The sequence below is a fragment of the Tamandua tetradactyla genome, chromosome 2 (assembly GCF_023851605.1).
Source record: "Tamandua tetradactyla isolate mTamTet1 chromosome 2, mTamTet1.pri, whole genome shotgun sequence".
NCBI classification, from domain to species: Eukaryota; Metazoa; Chordata; class Mammalia; order Pilosa; family Myrmecophagidae; genus Tamandua; species Tamandua tetradactyla.
Genome location: NC_135328.1, coordinates 171,990,637 through 172,008,050, shown reverse-complemented (window position 1 = coordinate 172,008,050; position 17,414 = coordinate 171,990,637). Strand labels below are relative to the sequence as shown.

Genomic DNA, 17,414 nt, shown 5'->3' with positions numbered 1-17,414 from the left:
GAAGAAAGGTGCACCATACCACACTGCCAGGCTTTTCTGGGTTGGCTGAGGGCAAGGGCAGTTGAAATATTCAGTCCCACAGCCCAAAGTCATTCCAAGTGGGAGCCTGGTGACCACCAGACCCATCAGGCCCACAAGTGGGTTCCTTACTGAGATGCACATTGCCTACCCCTCAGCCCCGGGGTTGGCAGCTTTTGGTGTGCACTGAGACCAGTGGTCTTTGCTGGAACCGCGCCAGGTGTTCACCTTGCTCAGTCAGCTGCCACAGTCGAGGAGAGTGGGCCTGAGGAGAAGTGCCCAAGAGCGCCATCCACTGGGAAGGGTCAGAAAGTGCAGACTGGCAAACTGCCTATCTTTCTAGTTTTGAACAGAACTTCAAGAAGAGTTGTAGCTCCTGTACGGAGTCCAGGCCATGGTTTGGCAAGAAATTACTGACAAACCAAGAGAAATCCAAGTGAATACAAAACTTTAGATGAGTGAGGGAAATCAACATTCAAGATAATCTTCCTAAGATAATCAAATGCCTCAAAGCCAACAGACAATCACAAAGCACAAGAAGATGCAGGAAAATATGGCACAGCCAAATGACAAAATTAGGAAGAAGCACAGAATTTGGAACAAATAATCAAAGACTTTCATGAAAAATCTCCTAAATAAATTCAATGTGTTGGCTAATGACATAAAGAATATTAAGAAGATACTAGAAGAGCATAAAGAAGAATTTGAAAGGATAAATATAAAAATAGCAGATCTCACAGAGATGAAAGATACACTGTAGACAAAATTAAAAATATACTAGAGACACACAACAGCAGATTTGAAGAGGCAGAGGAAAGAACAAGTGAACTAGAGGACAGGACAACTGAATTCGAATACACAAAAGAACAAATGGCAAAAAAAGATGGAAAGATTGGAATTGGATCTCAGGGAAATGATGGACAACATGGAAGTGCACAACGGTAAGAGTCAACAGTGTCCCAGAAGAAAAGAGCAAAGGGCTAGAAAAATTAGTTGAGGGGATAATGGGGATAATGAACTTATCAACCTTTATAATAGACATAAATATGTAAATCAAAGGAGCCCAATGAACTCCAAATAGACCCACCTCTAGACACACTAATCAGACTCTCAAATGCAGAAGAAAAGCAGAAAGTCCTGAAAGCAGCAAGAGAAAAGCTATTCACCACATACAAGGGAAAACACCTAAGTCTGATTTTGGATTAATCAACTGGACCTATGGAGGCAAAAAGGCAGTGGTATGATATATTTAACACCCTGAAAGAGAGACTTGCAGCCAAGAATTCTGTACCTAGCCACAACTGTCCTTCAAAAGTGAGGGAGAAATTAAAATGTTCACAGACAAACAAATGCTGCAATAATTAAACAGGAGACGTGCCCTATAAGAAATACTAAAGGAATTCCTGTTGCCTGAAAAAAAAAGAAAAAGACAGGAGAGGTAGGTCTGAAAGAGGGCAAAGAATTGAAGAGTATCAATAATGCCAACTTAAAGGATAAAAAGAGAGAGGGAAAAGAATGTATAGATTTGATAAACAAAAACCAAAATACAAGATGGTAGATTCAAGAACTGCCTTTACAGTACTAACTTTAAATGTTAATGAACTAAATTAATCAATCAAAAGATAAAGATTGGCAGGTGGATTAAAAGATATGATCCATCTATATGTTTCTTACAAGAGACTCATCTAAGACCCAAGGATATAGATAGATTAAAAGTGAAAGGGTGGAAAAAGATGTTTCATTCAAGCTGTAACCAAAAGAAAGCAGGAGTAACTAAACTACTATCAGACAAATTAAACTTTAAATGTAAAGATGTCATAAGAGACAAGGAAGGACACTACATATTAATAAAAGCATAATTCACCGATAAGGAAAAAAATCATAAATGTTTATGCTTCTAATCAAGAAGCTCCAAAGTACATGAGGCAAACACTGGCAAAACTAAGGGAGCAGCAGACATTTCAACAATAAGAGTGGGAGACTTCAATATACCACTGTCCTCTAAAGAAAGAACAACCAGACAGGATCGATAAAGAAATAGAGAACTAAACATTTTGATAAATGAATTAGACCTAAAGAACATATAAAGATTGCTATACCCCCAGAACACCAGGATACATATTCTTCTCTAGTGCTCATGGAACATTCTCCAGGATAGATCATATGCTGGGGCACAAAATATGTATTAATAAATTTAAAAAGATTGAAACTTTCAAAGCACATTCTCCGACTACAACAGAATGAAGATGGAAATCAATAACCACCAAAGAACCACAATTTTCACAAGTGGAGATTAAATTACACACTCTTAAACAATCAGTGGGTCGAAGAAGAAATTGCAAGAGAAATATCTAGAGATGAAAGAAAATCAGCATACAACGTATCAGAATGCATGCGATGAAGCAAAGGCAGTGCTGAAAGGGAAAGTTACTGCTCTAAGTGCCTATATTAAAAAGAAGAAAGAGCAAAAATTGAGGATTTAACTGCTTACCTGGAGGAACTAGAGAAAGAAGAGTGAAATAACCCATAGGCAAATGGAAGTGAGAAATAATAAAGATTAAAGCAGAAATATATGAATTGGAGAACAACAATAACAAAAACAATAGAATCAATAAAACCAAAAGTTGGTTCTTTGAGAAAAATCAATAAAATGGATGGACACCTGGCTAGGCTAACTAAAAAAAAGAGAGGATGTAAATAGACAAAATAAGAAATGAGAGGGGGGTCATCACCATGGACCATGAGGAAACAAACAAACAAAAAAACGTAACAACTATATGCCAATAAACAAGACAACTTAGATAGAATGAACAAATTCCTAGAAACACATGAACAACCTACACTGACTTGAGAAGAAATAGAAGATCTCAACAAACCAATCACAAGTAAAGAGATTCAATCAGTCATCAAAAATTTTCCCACAAAAAAAAACACAGGGTCAGACAGATTCACAGGGGAACTTTGCCAACCATTCCAAAAAGAACTAACATCAATCCTGCTCAAACTTTTCCAAAAAACTGAGAAAAAAGGAACACTACCTAACTCATTTTATGAAGCTAACATCACTCTACTACCCAAACTGGATAAAGATGCTACAAGAAAGGAAAAAAATAGGCTACTGCCCCTAATAAATGTATATGAAAAAATTCTCAACAAAATAATTGCAAATCAAATCCAATGACACATTAAAACAATTATACAACACAATCAAGTGGGGTTTGTACCAGGCATGCAAGGGTGGTTCAACACGAGAAAATCAATGTAATACAATACATTAACAAATCAAAAGGGAAAAACCACATGATCATCTCAATTTACAGTGAAAGAGTATTAAAGAAAATGCAATTTTTTCCTGATAAAAACACTTCAAAAGGTAGGAATAGAAGGAAACTTCCTCTATACAATAAAAGGCATATATGAAAAAACCCACAGTAAGCATCATACTTAATGGTGCGCATCATACTTAATCTTTCCCCTAAGATCGGAAATCAGACAGGGATGCCCACCAACACCACTAAAAGTCTAGCTAGAGCAACCAGGAAAGAAAAGGAATTAAAAGGCATCCAAATCGGAAGGGAAGTAGTAAAACTTTCATTATTTGCAGATGACATGATCCTATACTTGGAAAATCCTGATGTTGTAGATTTACAACAAAGTTACTTGAGCTAATAATAAAAAAAATAAGCAAATTGTCAGGATATAAGATTAATTGCAAAAACCAGTAATGTTTCTATACACAAGTAATGACCAATATATGTAAGTAATTCCTTAATGAGACAATTAAGGAAGAATTCCATTCAAAACAGGAACTAAAAGAATCAAGTATTTAGTAATAAACTTATATCAGGGATGTAAAGGACCTGTACACAGAAAACAAGACACTGTTAAAAGAAATCAAAGAAGATCTAAATAGGTGGAAAGGTATTCCATACTCATGGATAGGAAGGTTAAATGTAGTTAAGATGTCAATTCTACCCAAATTTATCAACAAATTTAATGCAGCACCAATCAAAATTTTGAACAACCAACTTTGGAGACAAGGAAAAGCTAGCATGCTGGATTGAAAGGATTATATACCCTAGAAAAGCCATGTTTTAATCCTGATCCATCTTGTAGAGGCAACCATTTCTTTTAATTCCTACTTAGTACTGATGGTTGGAAATGTGATTAGATTATTGTCATGGAGATGTGGCATGCCCAGTTGTGGGTATTAATCTTTGATTAGAGGGAGATATGACTCCACTCATTCCAGTGGGTCTTGATTAGTTTACTGGAATCCTTTAAAAGAGGAAACATTTCGGAGAGAGCCATGAGAACCACAAGAACTGAGATAGCCAGACACCTTTGGAGATGAAGAAGCTAAATGCTGCCAGGCTGGGGTAGCTTCATGAAACAAGAAGCCTGGAGAGAAAGCTAGCAGACATTGTCATGTTCACCATGTGCCTTTCCAGTTGCAAGAGAAACCCTGAACATCATCAGCCTTCTGGAACCAAGGTATCTCTCCCTGGATGCCTCAGATTGGACACTTCTATAGCTGTGCTTTAATTTGAACATTTTTACAGTTTAGAACTGAAAACTTGCAACATAATTAATTCCCCTTTTAAAAAGCCATCCCATTTCCTGTATACTACATTCCAGCAGCTGGCAAACTAGAACAAATTTTGGTACCAGAGAAGTAGGGTGCTGCTGAGGTTTGCAATACCAAACATGCTGGAGTGACTTTTTAAATGCATTAGGGAAAGATTCTGGAAGAGTTGTAAGAAGCTTGATAGAGAAGGCCTAGAATGCTTTGAAGAGACTGTTGGTAGAAATATGGACTCTAAAGATACCTCTGACGAGGCTCTAGATATAAACGAGCATCTATTATTGCAAACTGGAAGGAAGGCGATCCTTGTTTTAAAATGGCAGATAACCTGGCAAAATTGACTAGTGGCTTTGGCTGGAAGGCAGATTTTAAAAGCCATGAACTTGAATATTTAGCAGAAGAGATTTCCAAATTAAATGTGGAAAGTATAGCCTGGTTTCTCCTTTCAGCTTATAGCAAAATGTGACAGGAAAGAGACAAGCTGAGAACTGAACTCTTAGGTACAAAGAAACCAGAAATTGATGTTCTGGAAAATTCTGGGCTTCCAGGAAGCGAGATCCCAGAGAACAGTGACTCTTGTGAGGCTTTAACCAAATGTGGAACCAATTAGCCATTTCAGAAAAAGCCAGGATTGGAAGTGGAGTTACACAGTAAAGATTTGTAGAAACTCCTTCTGTCTGAGGGGTTTACTACATAGAAAGCCAACAAGAATGCTGTGGGACCTGTATAAATGGAACCATTGCCAGTCTTGACTGAGAGGCTCAGAAAAAGGAAATATCTTCAGAGACAGAACCATGGAGGCTGGGGTCTGAAGTTTAGAAGCCTCAGGTCAGGAGAGCAGACCCACCCAAGCACATGGAGAGAGCGTTTGCCCTGAAGGTGGAGGATGGACCTTCTACTTCATTGCAGTTGAAGAGCTGTGCCACCTCAGGCCTTGGAGAAGGTGAGGCACATCCCACCCCTACCCTGGTTTAAATTAGAGAAGTTATAGGTTTACGGGAAAATATTGCATAAATATAGGGTTTGCATAATGACCCCTGTTTTAGTTTCCTGGCTATTAAAGCAAATACCATGCAATTGGTAGAATTAAACAAGGAATTTATTGGTTCAAGGTTTGGAGACCAGGAGATGTCCAAAATCATGGTGTCATCAAAACGATGCTTTCCCCCAGAAGACTGTGGCACTTTGTGGTTGGCTGCTGGTGATCCTTGATCCTTGGCTTTTCTGAAACATAGCAAAGGACAAGGCGATGTCTTTTCCTTCCTCTTCCAAGTTCTGTTGACTTAAAGCTTCTGGCTGCTTCCTATGTCTGTCCCTCTCTGTGCCTTCCCAACAAGGCATTCAGTAATAGAATTAAGATCCATTCTTACTCAGTTGAGTCACATCTTAACTGAATAACTTCATCAAAAGGTCTATGTACAATGAGCCTAAACCTACAGGAAAATGTTTAAGAACATGTTTTTCTGGAGTAGATAGCTCCAAGCCACCACATGTATAGTTTAGGACATAAGATGTATCCTGTTATTTGGGTTATACCCAGAAGATCAGAAAGCAGGGATGTTAACAGACATTTGCACACCAATGTTCAAAGCAGTATGATTCACAATTGTCAAAAGATGGAAACAAACCAAGTATTTATCAACTGCAGAATGGATAAACAAAACGTGGTATATACATATGATGGAATATTATTCAGCAGTAAGAAAGAATGAAGTTCTGTAGCATGTGAAAACATAGATGAACCTTGAGGACATTATGTTAAGTGAAATAAGTCAGACACAAAAGGACAAATATTTTATGCTCTCACTGATATGAACTAATTTTAGGTAAACGCACAGAGACAAAATATAGAATATAGGTTACGAGGATACAGAATGAGGCTAAAGAATGGGGAGCAGTTGCTTAATATGTACAGAATGCTTAACTGAGGTGAACTTAAATGTTTGGAAATGGACTGGGTGATGGTAGCATGCTATTGTGAGAATAATTAACAGTGCTAAACGGTGTGTGAGTGTAGTGGAAAGGAGAAGTTTAGAGTCATATATGTCACCAGAAGGAAAGTTGGAGGTCAAAACATGAGAATATATAATAGGAAACTTGACGTGGACAATGTCCGTGATTTAACTGTACAAATATAAAGAAGTTTTTTTGTTAACTAGAGCAGATGTATGACACTATTATAAAGAATTAATTATAGAGGTGTATACAGGCAAAAATGCCTATTGCTAACTATGGACTATAGTTAACAGTAATATTTTAATATAGTAACAAATGTACCAAACCAACACTGTGGTTAATAATATAGGGGGATAAGAGTATGGGGGAGATTAGGGTTTTCTTTTTTTATTTTTATTTCTTTCTGTGAGTTATGAAAATATTCTAAATTTAATCATGACACTATATAAACAACCATGTGATGATACCGTGACCCAGTGAAGATATACGTCAGATGGTTTCTATGTTGTGCAAATATATCTCAATAAAATTGAATTAAAAATGTAAAAATATATAATTGTAACAATTATAAAAAAAAAGTTGGGGCATGGAAGGGTAAGGGAACAGGTTTCTAAAGCTGGTATCAAATCAAATGTGGTGGTTGTATAGTCTGGATATTAAATTTTGATCCCATGGTAACCACAAAGAAAATATATGAAAAATATATCAGGAAAAATGGGAGAACTGATGCAAAATAGTGCAATGCAAAAAAATTAAATATGAAAGTAGGAATTAATGGAAGAATTGAAAGTCAAAAAAAGTACAAGACTTACATTACAAGGAAAAAAATAGCAAAATGGCAGCACAAAGTCCTGCCTTATCATTAGTTGCTTTAAGTGTCAAGGGATTAAACTCTCCCATTAAAAGGCAGATATTAGGCAAAAGGATAAAAAAACATGACTCAACTCTGTGTTCCTGTACAAGAGACTGACCTTAAATTCAAAGACACAAGTAGGTTAAAAGTCAAAGGATGAGAAAAAAGTATTCTATGCAAGTAGCAACCAAAAGAGAGCTGGGGTAGCTAACTGTATCAGAAAAAATAGACTAAGTCAAAAACTATTATGAGAGACAGAAAAGGACACTGTATACTGATAAAGGCATCAATTCAACAAGATGTAACAATTATGAATATACATGTCCCTAAAGGCAGAACCCAAAAATACATGGAAAAAATATGGAAGATTTGAAGGGAGAAACAGATGTTTCTAAATTAATAGTAAAAGATTTCAATTGAATTAAGAGATTCAATTTCAATTTTCAATATATTGAAAGATCAATAAGGAAATTGAAGACTTGAATGATATTCTAAAATGAACTAGCTCTAACAGATATAGATAGAACAATTTACCCAACAGCAGAATATACATTCTTCTCTATTGCATGTGAATCATTCTCCAGGACAGGCCACATATTAGGTCACAAAACATGTCTCAATAATTTAAAAAATATTGACAATGGAATAAAGATTAATAACAAGGGGAGAAAATGGAAAATTCACAAATATATGGAAATAAAACAACATAGTCTTAAACAACCAATGGATCAAAGAAGAAATCAAAAGGGAATTTAGGAAATATCCTGAGGCGAGTGAAAATGAAAAAATAACACACCAAAACTTTTGGGATGCAGCAAAGGCAATGCTGAGAGGGCAATTTATAGTTTTAAATGCTTACGTTAAAAAAGAAGAAAGACTTCAAAGAAGGGATCAATCCTAATAACTAGAGGATCTAAGCAGAAGGAAGTAGAGTGGAAATAAATGAGATAGAGAATAAAAACACAACAGAGAGAATCAATAAAACCAAAAGGTAGTTCTTTGAAAAGATCAGTAAAATTGACAAACCTTTAGCTAGACTGACAAAGAAAAAGAGAGGAATCAACTAAAATCAGAAAAGAAAAGGGAGACTTTACTAACAACCCCACAGATATAAAAAGGACTTTATGAGGATAACATGAAAATTGTAGGCCGACAAATTGGATAACCCAGATGAAATGGACAACTTCCTAGAAACATACATACTACCTACACTGACTCAAGAAGAAATAGAAGATCACAACAAAACAATATCTAGCAAAGAGACTGAATCAGTCAGTCATCAAAGTCCTCCCAACGGGATGCATGTGTGCTTCAGTGGTAGAATGCTTGCCTTCCATGTGGGAGTCCTGGGTTCAATTCCCAGACCATGCACCACCAAAAAAAAAAAAAAACAAAAAAGGAAAAGAAAAGAAAAAAATTCTCCCAGTGAAGAAAAGCCCAGAACCAGATGGCTCCACATGTGAATTTTAGCAAACATTCCCAGAAGTATTAATGCCTATCCTGCACAAAGTCTTCCAAAAAATAAAAGAGGAAGGAACACTCACCTATTCATTCTATGAACCTAGTATTATCCTCATACCAAAACATCATAAGAAAAGATAACTATAGACCAGTGTCCCTTATGAATACAGATGCAAAATCCTCTACAAAATACCCAGCAAACCAAATCCAACAGTACATGAAAAGAATTTTACACCATGATCAAGTGGGATTTATCTCTGGTATGGCAAAGGTGGTTCAACATAAGGACATCAACAAATGTAACAGACCACATTAACAAAACAAAGGCATGAAACCACATGGTTACCTCCATTGATGCAGAAAAGGTATCTGACAAAACTCAGCACCCATTCTTGATAAAAACACTTAGAAAACTAAGAGAAGGACGCTTCCTTCACATAATAAATGGCATTTATGGAAAATCCACAGCTAATATCACACCCAATGGTGAAAGACTAAATGCTTTTCCTCTAAGATCAGGAACAAAAAATGCCCACTGTCACTACTGTTAGTCAACATTATAGTGGAAGTCCTAGCCAGAGCAATTAGGCAAGGAAAAGCAAGAAAAGGATTCTAATTGGAAAGGAAGAAGTACAACTTTCCCTATTTGCAGATGACATATTGCTATATGCAGAAAATTCTGAAATATTCACATCAAAACTTCCAGAGCTAATAGATGAATTCAGTAAAGTGGCAGGGTTCAAGATCAACACCCAAAAATCAGTAGTGTTTCTACACACAAATAATGAACAGTTGGAAGAAGAAATCAAGAAAATTTCATTTACTATAGCAACTAAAAGAATCAAATATGCAGGAGTGAATCAAACTGAGGATGTAATGGACTTGCACACAGAAAACTATAAGATGATACTAAAAGAAATCAAAGAAGACCCAAATAAATGGAAAGATATTCCATGTTCATAGATGGGAAGACTAAATACTGTTAAGATGTCAATTCTACTCAAAGCAATTTATAAATTCAACATAACCACAAGAAAAATTCTTGGCAGAAATGGAAAGGCCAATCAGCAAATTTATATGGAAGGGTAAGGGACCCCAAATAGCCAAAGATATCTTGAAAAAGAAGAATAAAGTTGGTAGACTTCATACTTCCTAATCTCAAAACTTACTGCAAAGCCACAGTAATCAAAACAGCATGGTACTGGCACATGCACAGACATATAGTCCAAGAAAATGGAGTTGTTTATGACCAACCAATTTTTAAAAAATATTTTTGTTGAGAAATATCTACACACATATAGTCCAACCATATTATACAGTCAATGGCCCACAATATCATTACATAGTTGTGTATTCTTTACCATGATGATTTTTAGAACATCTGCATCACTCCAGAAAAAGAAATAAAAAGAAAAAAAAAAGAACTCATACATCCCATACCTCTTACCCCTCCCTCTCATTGACCCATAGTATTTCAACGTACCCAATTTTTACCCTTTATCTCCCTCTATTATTTATGTTGCTTTACACTTTTTTATTGTATAAAATAACATATAGACAAAACAAAGAAAGAAAATAGTTTTAAAGCACTCTTCAACAAATAGCTACAGGAGAGATCCCAGAATTTGTCATGGGCTACGATACCATCATCTGAGATTTTTCTTTCTAGCTGCTCTAGAACATTGGACGCTAGATGGAATATATATTTTTTGATCATTACTTTTTTTCTTTTTTGTGAAAAATAACATATATACAAAAAGCAATAAATTTCAAAGCACAGCACAACAATTAGTTGTAAAACAGATTTCAGAGCTTGGGAGGCACTACAGTCCCACAATTTTAGGTTTTTACTTCTACCTGCTCTAAGACATGGAGACTAAAAGAAATATCAATATAATGATTCAGCAATCATACTCGTTTGTTAAACCCTACCTTTTCTGTATAACTCCACCATCACCACTGATTTTTCTCCCACTCATTCGGGGTATTTGGGCTATGCCCATTCTACCTTTTTCATGCTGGAATGGTTGGCAGTAATAAGGTGCAGGGAAATGGAACTAGCTAATGCTGTGGAAAGGTTGGTGTGCCGGTCTGAAAGGATGTATGTACCCTAGAAAAGCCATGTTTTAATCCTAATCCCATTTTGTAAAGGCAGCCATTTCTTCTAATCCCTATTCAGTACTGTATGTTTGAAACTGTAATTAGATCATCTCCCTGATGTTAAACTGGATTAGGTGGAGGCCTATCTCCATCCATTCAGGTAGGTCTTGATTAGTTTACTGGAATCCTATGAAAGAGAAAACATTTTAGAGAAAGAGAGAAATTCAGAGAGAGCAGAGAAGAACAATATAGCCACAAGAAGCAGAGAGTCCACCAGCCAGTGTCCTTTGGAGATGAAGAAGGAAAACACCTCCTAGGGAACTTCATGAAACAGGAAGCCAGGAGAGAAAGCTAGCAGATGACGCGGTGTTCGCCATATGCCTTTCCAGATGAGAGAAAAACCCTGACTGTGTTCACCATGTGCCTTCTAACTTGAGAGAGAAACCCTGAACTTCACTGGCCTTCTTGTCAAGGTATCTTTCCCTGGATGCCTTAGATTGGACATTTCTGTAGACTTGCTTTAATTGGGACATTTTCTTGGCCTTAGAACTGTAAACTTGCAACTTATTAAACTCCCCTTTTAAAAAGTCATTCCGTTTCTGGTATATTGCATTCCAGCAGCTAGCAAATTAGAACAGCTGGGCCCTCTAGGTCTCAGGACTTATCTGGTCCAGGGACCCATCTGAAAGTTGTAGGTTTCTGGGAAGTTATTCTAGTACATGGAACATTTGTAGAATCTTATATATTGCCTTAGGTTTCTTTAGGATTGTCCGGAATGGTTTTGATTGGGGTTTGGCAAGTTATGATAGGTAGTAATGTCTAACTGCAGTTTACGTAAGAGCATACTCCAGAGTAAACCCTCGACTCTATATGAACTTTCTCAGCCACTGATACCTTATTTGTTACACTTATTTTTCTCCCTTTGGTCAGGATGGCGTTGTTGATCCCATGGTGCCAGAGAAAGACTCATCCCTGGGAATCATCTTCCATGTCACCAGGGAGACTTTCACTCCTGGATGTCATGTCCCATGTAGGGGATAGGGCAATGATTTCACTTGCAGAGATGGGCTTAGAGAGAGGCCACATCTGGGCAACAAAAGAGGTCCTCTGGAGGCGACTCTTAGGCACCCCTATAGATAGACTAAATTTTTCCATTACATACATAAGTGTCACAAGAGGAAACCTCAAGATCAAGGGCTTGGCCTATTTATTTGGGTGTCCCTAATGTTTGACACAGTATTAGGGGTTTCCCCAATGGTAAGGTTTAATAGTTCCATATTTTTTCTCCCATCCCTGAAGGGACTTTGCCAATACTTTTTTATTATCTGCTTAATATACTCTGGGATGTATCCAGGCATTATATTATGCTATGCAGGATTAAAGGCCCACATTCTTATTTTGGGATCCTGGGTTGTTTAAATGATCTATCCAGACAGCTTAAGTTAGATTATATGCTACAGAAAATTTAGGTTCTAGACAAAATAAACCTTTCTTCCTTTTGTCTCAAAGAGTAGATGAGGTTCTAAAATATAGACAATGTCTTCCCTGCCCCTGTATTATGGATTACCATAATCTTGACATGATGGCTTCATTCTTAACTCTAAATACCAGGTTATATATATATATATATATATATAAGAGCCTCTCAAAATCCAGAAATAATAATTATCACTCTGGGCTAAATGTGACTGCTATAAGAGCTTACAATCTAGGCCCCTGTTTTCTTTTTTGGTATGCTGTATGGCAGGGTCACATTTCATTATTTTTCCATGAACTTGACTTTCATGAACTTAACATCCCATTAGGGTTTTATTTCCTACTTACTAAAAGTTGAAAGTTAAAAAGGTTGAAATCAGTATTATAATTATTTAAAAGAACCAGATAGTAAATATTTCCAGCCTTGCAGGTTGTACAGTCTCTGTGACAACAATCCAATTCTGCTATTGTAGCCCAGTGTGTAAACGAATGGACAAGGCTGTGTTCCAATCAAACTTTATTCACAAAAATAGGTTTTAGGATTGTATGGTCTCATTTAGAAAATATTTATAAGAAAGTCTAGGGAAGCTTTAGGAAAAGGAAAGGTCAGACACAAAGAATAATTTGTTCATTACAAAAAAAAAAAAAATCAGAACGTATAACTTAGCCCTGACATTACACCAGCGTAGAAAATGTAAAGTCAAAGGTCTTGTAGGAGCACATTTCAAATTTTATATAGGCTAATAACGGAAGGTTTTGAAAGGGATTCCACACTACAGGTAAACTTAATCAAACATAAGAGAACTGAACATTTGGCAAGGTTTCTAGGAGTCTTGGAGAAGTGGAGGAATAATTTCTACCTCTAGATACATTTGAAAAAAATCACCTATCTTGGAAGGCTTAGGTGTAGAAGTTTTTGTTCTGAATCACTTGGTATCTGGGCTTAATTTTAGGCAATGACTCTACTGACTAGTTACTATGTGTAACTAGACCAGTTGCTGTGAGAATAAGAAAGATGTTAAACTAGTCCCTACCTTAAAAAGCATTTTAAATTTCTTCTAATAGATAGGGACAAATGATTTTTTATTATGGAGATTTTATAAAAATATACTACTGTTATTAAATTCCTATAGTAGATAGCATAGTCAGTTTAAGAATTATCATTCTAAAATTAAAATCTCATCATTACATTCCTTCCTAATTTTCAGTGCATTCCCCATACCTCAGGATAAAGTCCAAACTTCTTAGCACTGTCTTCACATACTTTATCAGTTTAATTGTCCTCCTCCCTTTTCACAAACTCTATGCTCTAGCCACACAAGCCCTTTCACAGATCCCTGAACAAACCTGACTTCAGAAAGGCTTCTCTACCTTTGCTCACTGTGCCTTTATTCCTTCTCCTTCAGGCAAAATCATACTTTTTTCAAGTCTGACTAAGTGTCATCTTTAGGTACTCATAGGTATTCTTCATAACCCCCATTTCTGAGTTGAATGATTTCTCACCTCTGCTCCATTATATTGTATTATTATAATTATATATTTACATATTATCTCTCCCACAGGAAACTGAGCTCTTAGAGGGCAGGATACTCTTACTAACTTTTGAATTTCCAGCATAAGGTAACATATGTTTGTCACTTGGTAGATAATTATAGTTAACACTTAGCAAATGCTTACTATATGCCAATGTGTAATCACTTGAGATTTATTACCTTATTTATCCCTCACATAAATTGAGGGAGAGAGAAAAATAGTGGGAAGAATGAGGTAACCGTATATGAAAAAAGAAAGGGAAAGGGAACTGTTCTAGTTTGCTAGCTGCCAGAAAGCAATATACCAGAAATGCAATGACTTTTAAAAGAGGGAATTTAATAAATTGCTAGTTTACAGTTCTAAGGCTGAGAAAATGCCCCAATTAAAACAAGTCTATAGAAATGTCCAATCTAAGGCATCCAGGGAAAGATACCTTGGTTCAAGAAGGCCGATGAAGTTCAGGGTTTCTCTCTCAAGTGGAAAGGCACATGGCGAACATGGCATCATCTGCTAGCTTTCTCTCCTGGCTTCCTGTTTCATGAAGCTCCCTGGGAGGTGTTTTCCTTTTTCATCTCCAAAGGTTGCTGGTTGGTGGACTCTGCTTCTTGTGGCTATGTCACTCTGCTCTGCTCTCTCTCAATCTCTCAATCTCCAAAATGTTTCCTCTTTTATGGGATTCCAGTAAACTAATCAAGACCCATATGAATGGGGGGAGACATGTCTCCACCTAATCCATTTTAACAACCACTCTTGATTACTCAAAATCACATCAAGATGTGACACCCTAAGTCACATTTCTAGGGAGATGATCTAATTACAGTTTCATACATACAGTACTGAATAGGAGTTAGAAGAAACAGTTGCCTTTCAAAATGGGATTAGGATTAAAACATGGCTTTTCTAGAGTACATACATCCTTTCAAACCAGCACAGGAACTAAAGAGGTTGCTGTAAAAATCATCACTGGTCTGAAAAGTGACAATAGCCTTTGCAAGGTAAACACTCTCTTGTATCCATACCTGTCTTGGGTTCCAAGATTCAGAAGATGGTTGGAAGCCTTAAGAGGAATGATAATAAACAGGAATGGTAATAAGAAAATTACTGAGAAAAATTATCTTCTTGTGTAAGGTGTCAGACTATTTTAGGACTATCCTTTGCTACCTAATTTTCATGGGTGAAGTGTTTCTTTTTAGGAGGAATTTTCTTGCTGATGTCTGGGCACAGTGCCTAGCACATAGGTATTCAACAAATGTGGATTGAACTGAATTTGGAGGACAACTGACTCTTCCTGAGTCACTAAAACAGACAAGTCCCTGCCAATTTTATAGATATAGTGGTGTCAAAAAGAAAACTATCAAAATAATTCAAATACTTAAAGCCAAGTTTTCAAAACTGTCTCTATAGTCAAACAGATATTTATATTTTCTAAATAAGTACTGGTTAATATGAGAATAAAAGAAACAGATTTCAGCAATCAGATTTTTCCTATGGGGAATAATTCATTGAGTAACAAAAAGATATAAATAAGAATCTGTCTCAATTTCTTCTTTAGTGGTTGGGAGGTTAAAGGCTTAAAAAAAAATCTCCAAGTTTTGGTCTAATGGGGATAGTGCTGGAGTTAAGATTTAAGATCTTATTTTTGAGAATTTCTCAGGCCATATATTCAAAAACCATATTTTAAAAGTATTATAATTGGACATTTCTCCAAAGAAGATACACATACGGCCAACAAGCACATGAAAAGATGTTTGAAACCATTAATCGCTAGGGAAACAAAAGTCAAAACCACAATGAGATAATACTGCCCACCCACTAGGAAGGCTATGATAATAATTAAAATCAACAATAGCAAAAACACAAAACAGAAAATGACAAGCGTTGATGAGAACGTGGAAATATTAGAACATTTGACCATTGCTGGAAGGACTGTAAAATGGTATAGTCACTGTGGAAAATAGTTTGGTAGTTTCTCAAAAAGCTAAACATAGAATTAACATACGACCCAGTGTTTTAATTTCCTTAGCTGCTAAAACAGTACCATGCAGCGGGCTGGCTTAACAACAGAAATTTTGGATCCTGATATCAGAAGCTACAAGGCTTGCTTCCTCTTGGGGTAAGTATCTTCTGTCTGTCTGGCAATTGGGGTTCCTTGGCTTTTCTGTCACCTGGCAATACACATAGCAGTATCTTCTTTCTATTCCAGGTTCCCTTGACTTTCAGCTTCTTTGCTTCTTCCATGGTTTCTTTCTCTGTCTTTCACTTTGCTTATAAAGGACTCTAGTAATCCAGATTAAAGCCCAACCTGATTCAGTTGGACCACACCTTAACCAAATTAACATCTTGAAGATATTTTATTTATAAAGGGTCCACACCCAGTAGAATAGAGACTAAGACCAAGAACATGTCTAAACTGAGGTACATAATTCAACCCATCATGCCCAGCAATTCTGTTCAAGTTATATTCTTAAAATAATTAAAAACAGGTATTCAAATAAATATTTGCACACAAATGTTCATAGAAGAACTATTCCCAATAGCCAAAAGAAAGGAAAAAAAAACAAATATTCATCAACAGATGATGATTTGATAACTGAAGCATGGAATTATGCATACAATAGAATATTATTCAGCCACTAAAAAGAAAGCAGCACTGATACATACTACTTCTTGGATGAACCTTAAGAACATTAAGCTAAGTGAAAGAAGCCAGACAAAAAAAGTCACATATTGTATGGTTACACTTATATGAAATATTCAAAATAGGTAAATCCATAGGGACAGAGAGCAAACTCGTTGTTGCCAGTGGCTGGGAGGGTGGGGTGGGGAATGAGGAGTAACTGCCTAATGAGTACAGGGTCTCCTTTAGGGGTGATGAAAATGTTTTAGAACTAGATAGAGGTGATGGTTGTACAATACCATGAATATATTAAATGCCACTGAGTTGCTCGCTTTAACATAGTTAATTTTATGTTATCTGAATTTCACCTCAAAAAGTTTCAGAAGTATGGGGGAGGTCACATGCACTACTGCCTTGATGGCTATTGAACCAAGAATTAATTGACAACAACGTTCTCTGCAGTAGAGAAAATAAGAGGAATATTTTCATCTTTTTGTACTTGAAGTATAAATGATGAAGGCACTGCTTGAAAAGATGTGTTAAATTGATATGCAAAGAAAGACTGCTTGGAGGTATAATGTACTTGGGCCAGGGCGTTCATTTCCTAGACCAAAGACTTACATGCATTCTGTTCCTAGCTCCATACTAGTGACAGACCAGTATAGGGAAAAAGGCCAGGGGCTTCAAACACAGCAGAGTGGTTTACTACTTACTATTTTTCTGGGCAAGCTACTTGGCCTCTTTCAACATTGATCAATTTTATCTCTAAAATGGGAAAAATACTTCCTTGCTGGATTATTGGGAGATGAAATAAA

At 36.4% G+C, this 17,414-nt stretch overlaps 1 protein-coding gene across 7 annotated transcripts in view; it reads right to left on the bottom strand.

Moving 5' to 3' along the window:
- FAF1 (Fas associated factor 1) overlaps positions 1-17,414 on the bottom strand; it is a 667,255-nt gene that overhangs the window by 88,428 nt on the left and 561,413 nt on the right. Inside the window, exon 16 of one of the 7 annotated variants that reach the window (XM_077149710.1) lies at positions 5,690-5,827. The exons of the other annotated variants lie outside the window; for them this stretch is intronic. Coding sequence (XP_077005825.1) covers positions 5,753-5,827 — 75 coding nt within the window. The 3' untranslated portion in view covers positions 5,690-5,752. Of the gene's footprint in view, positions 1-5,689; positions 5,828-17,414 lie in introns of those variants that run through there. 7 annotated transcript variants of the gene reach the window in all.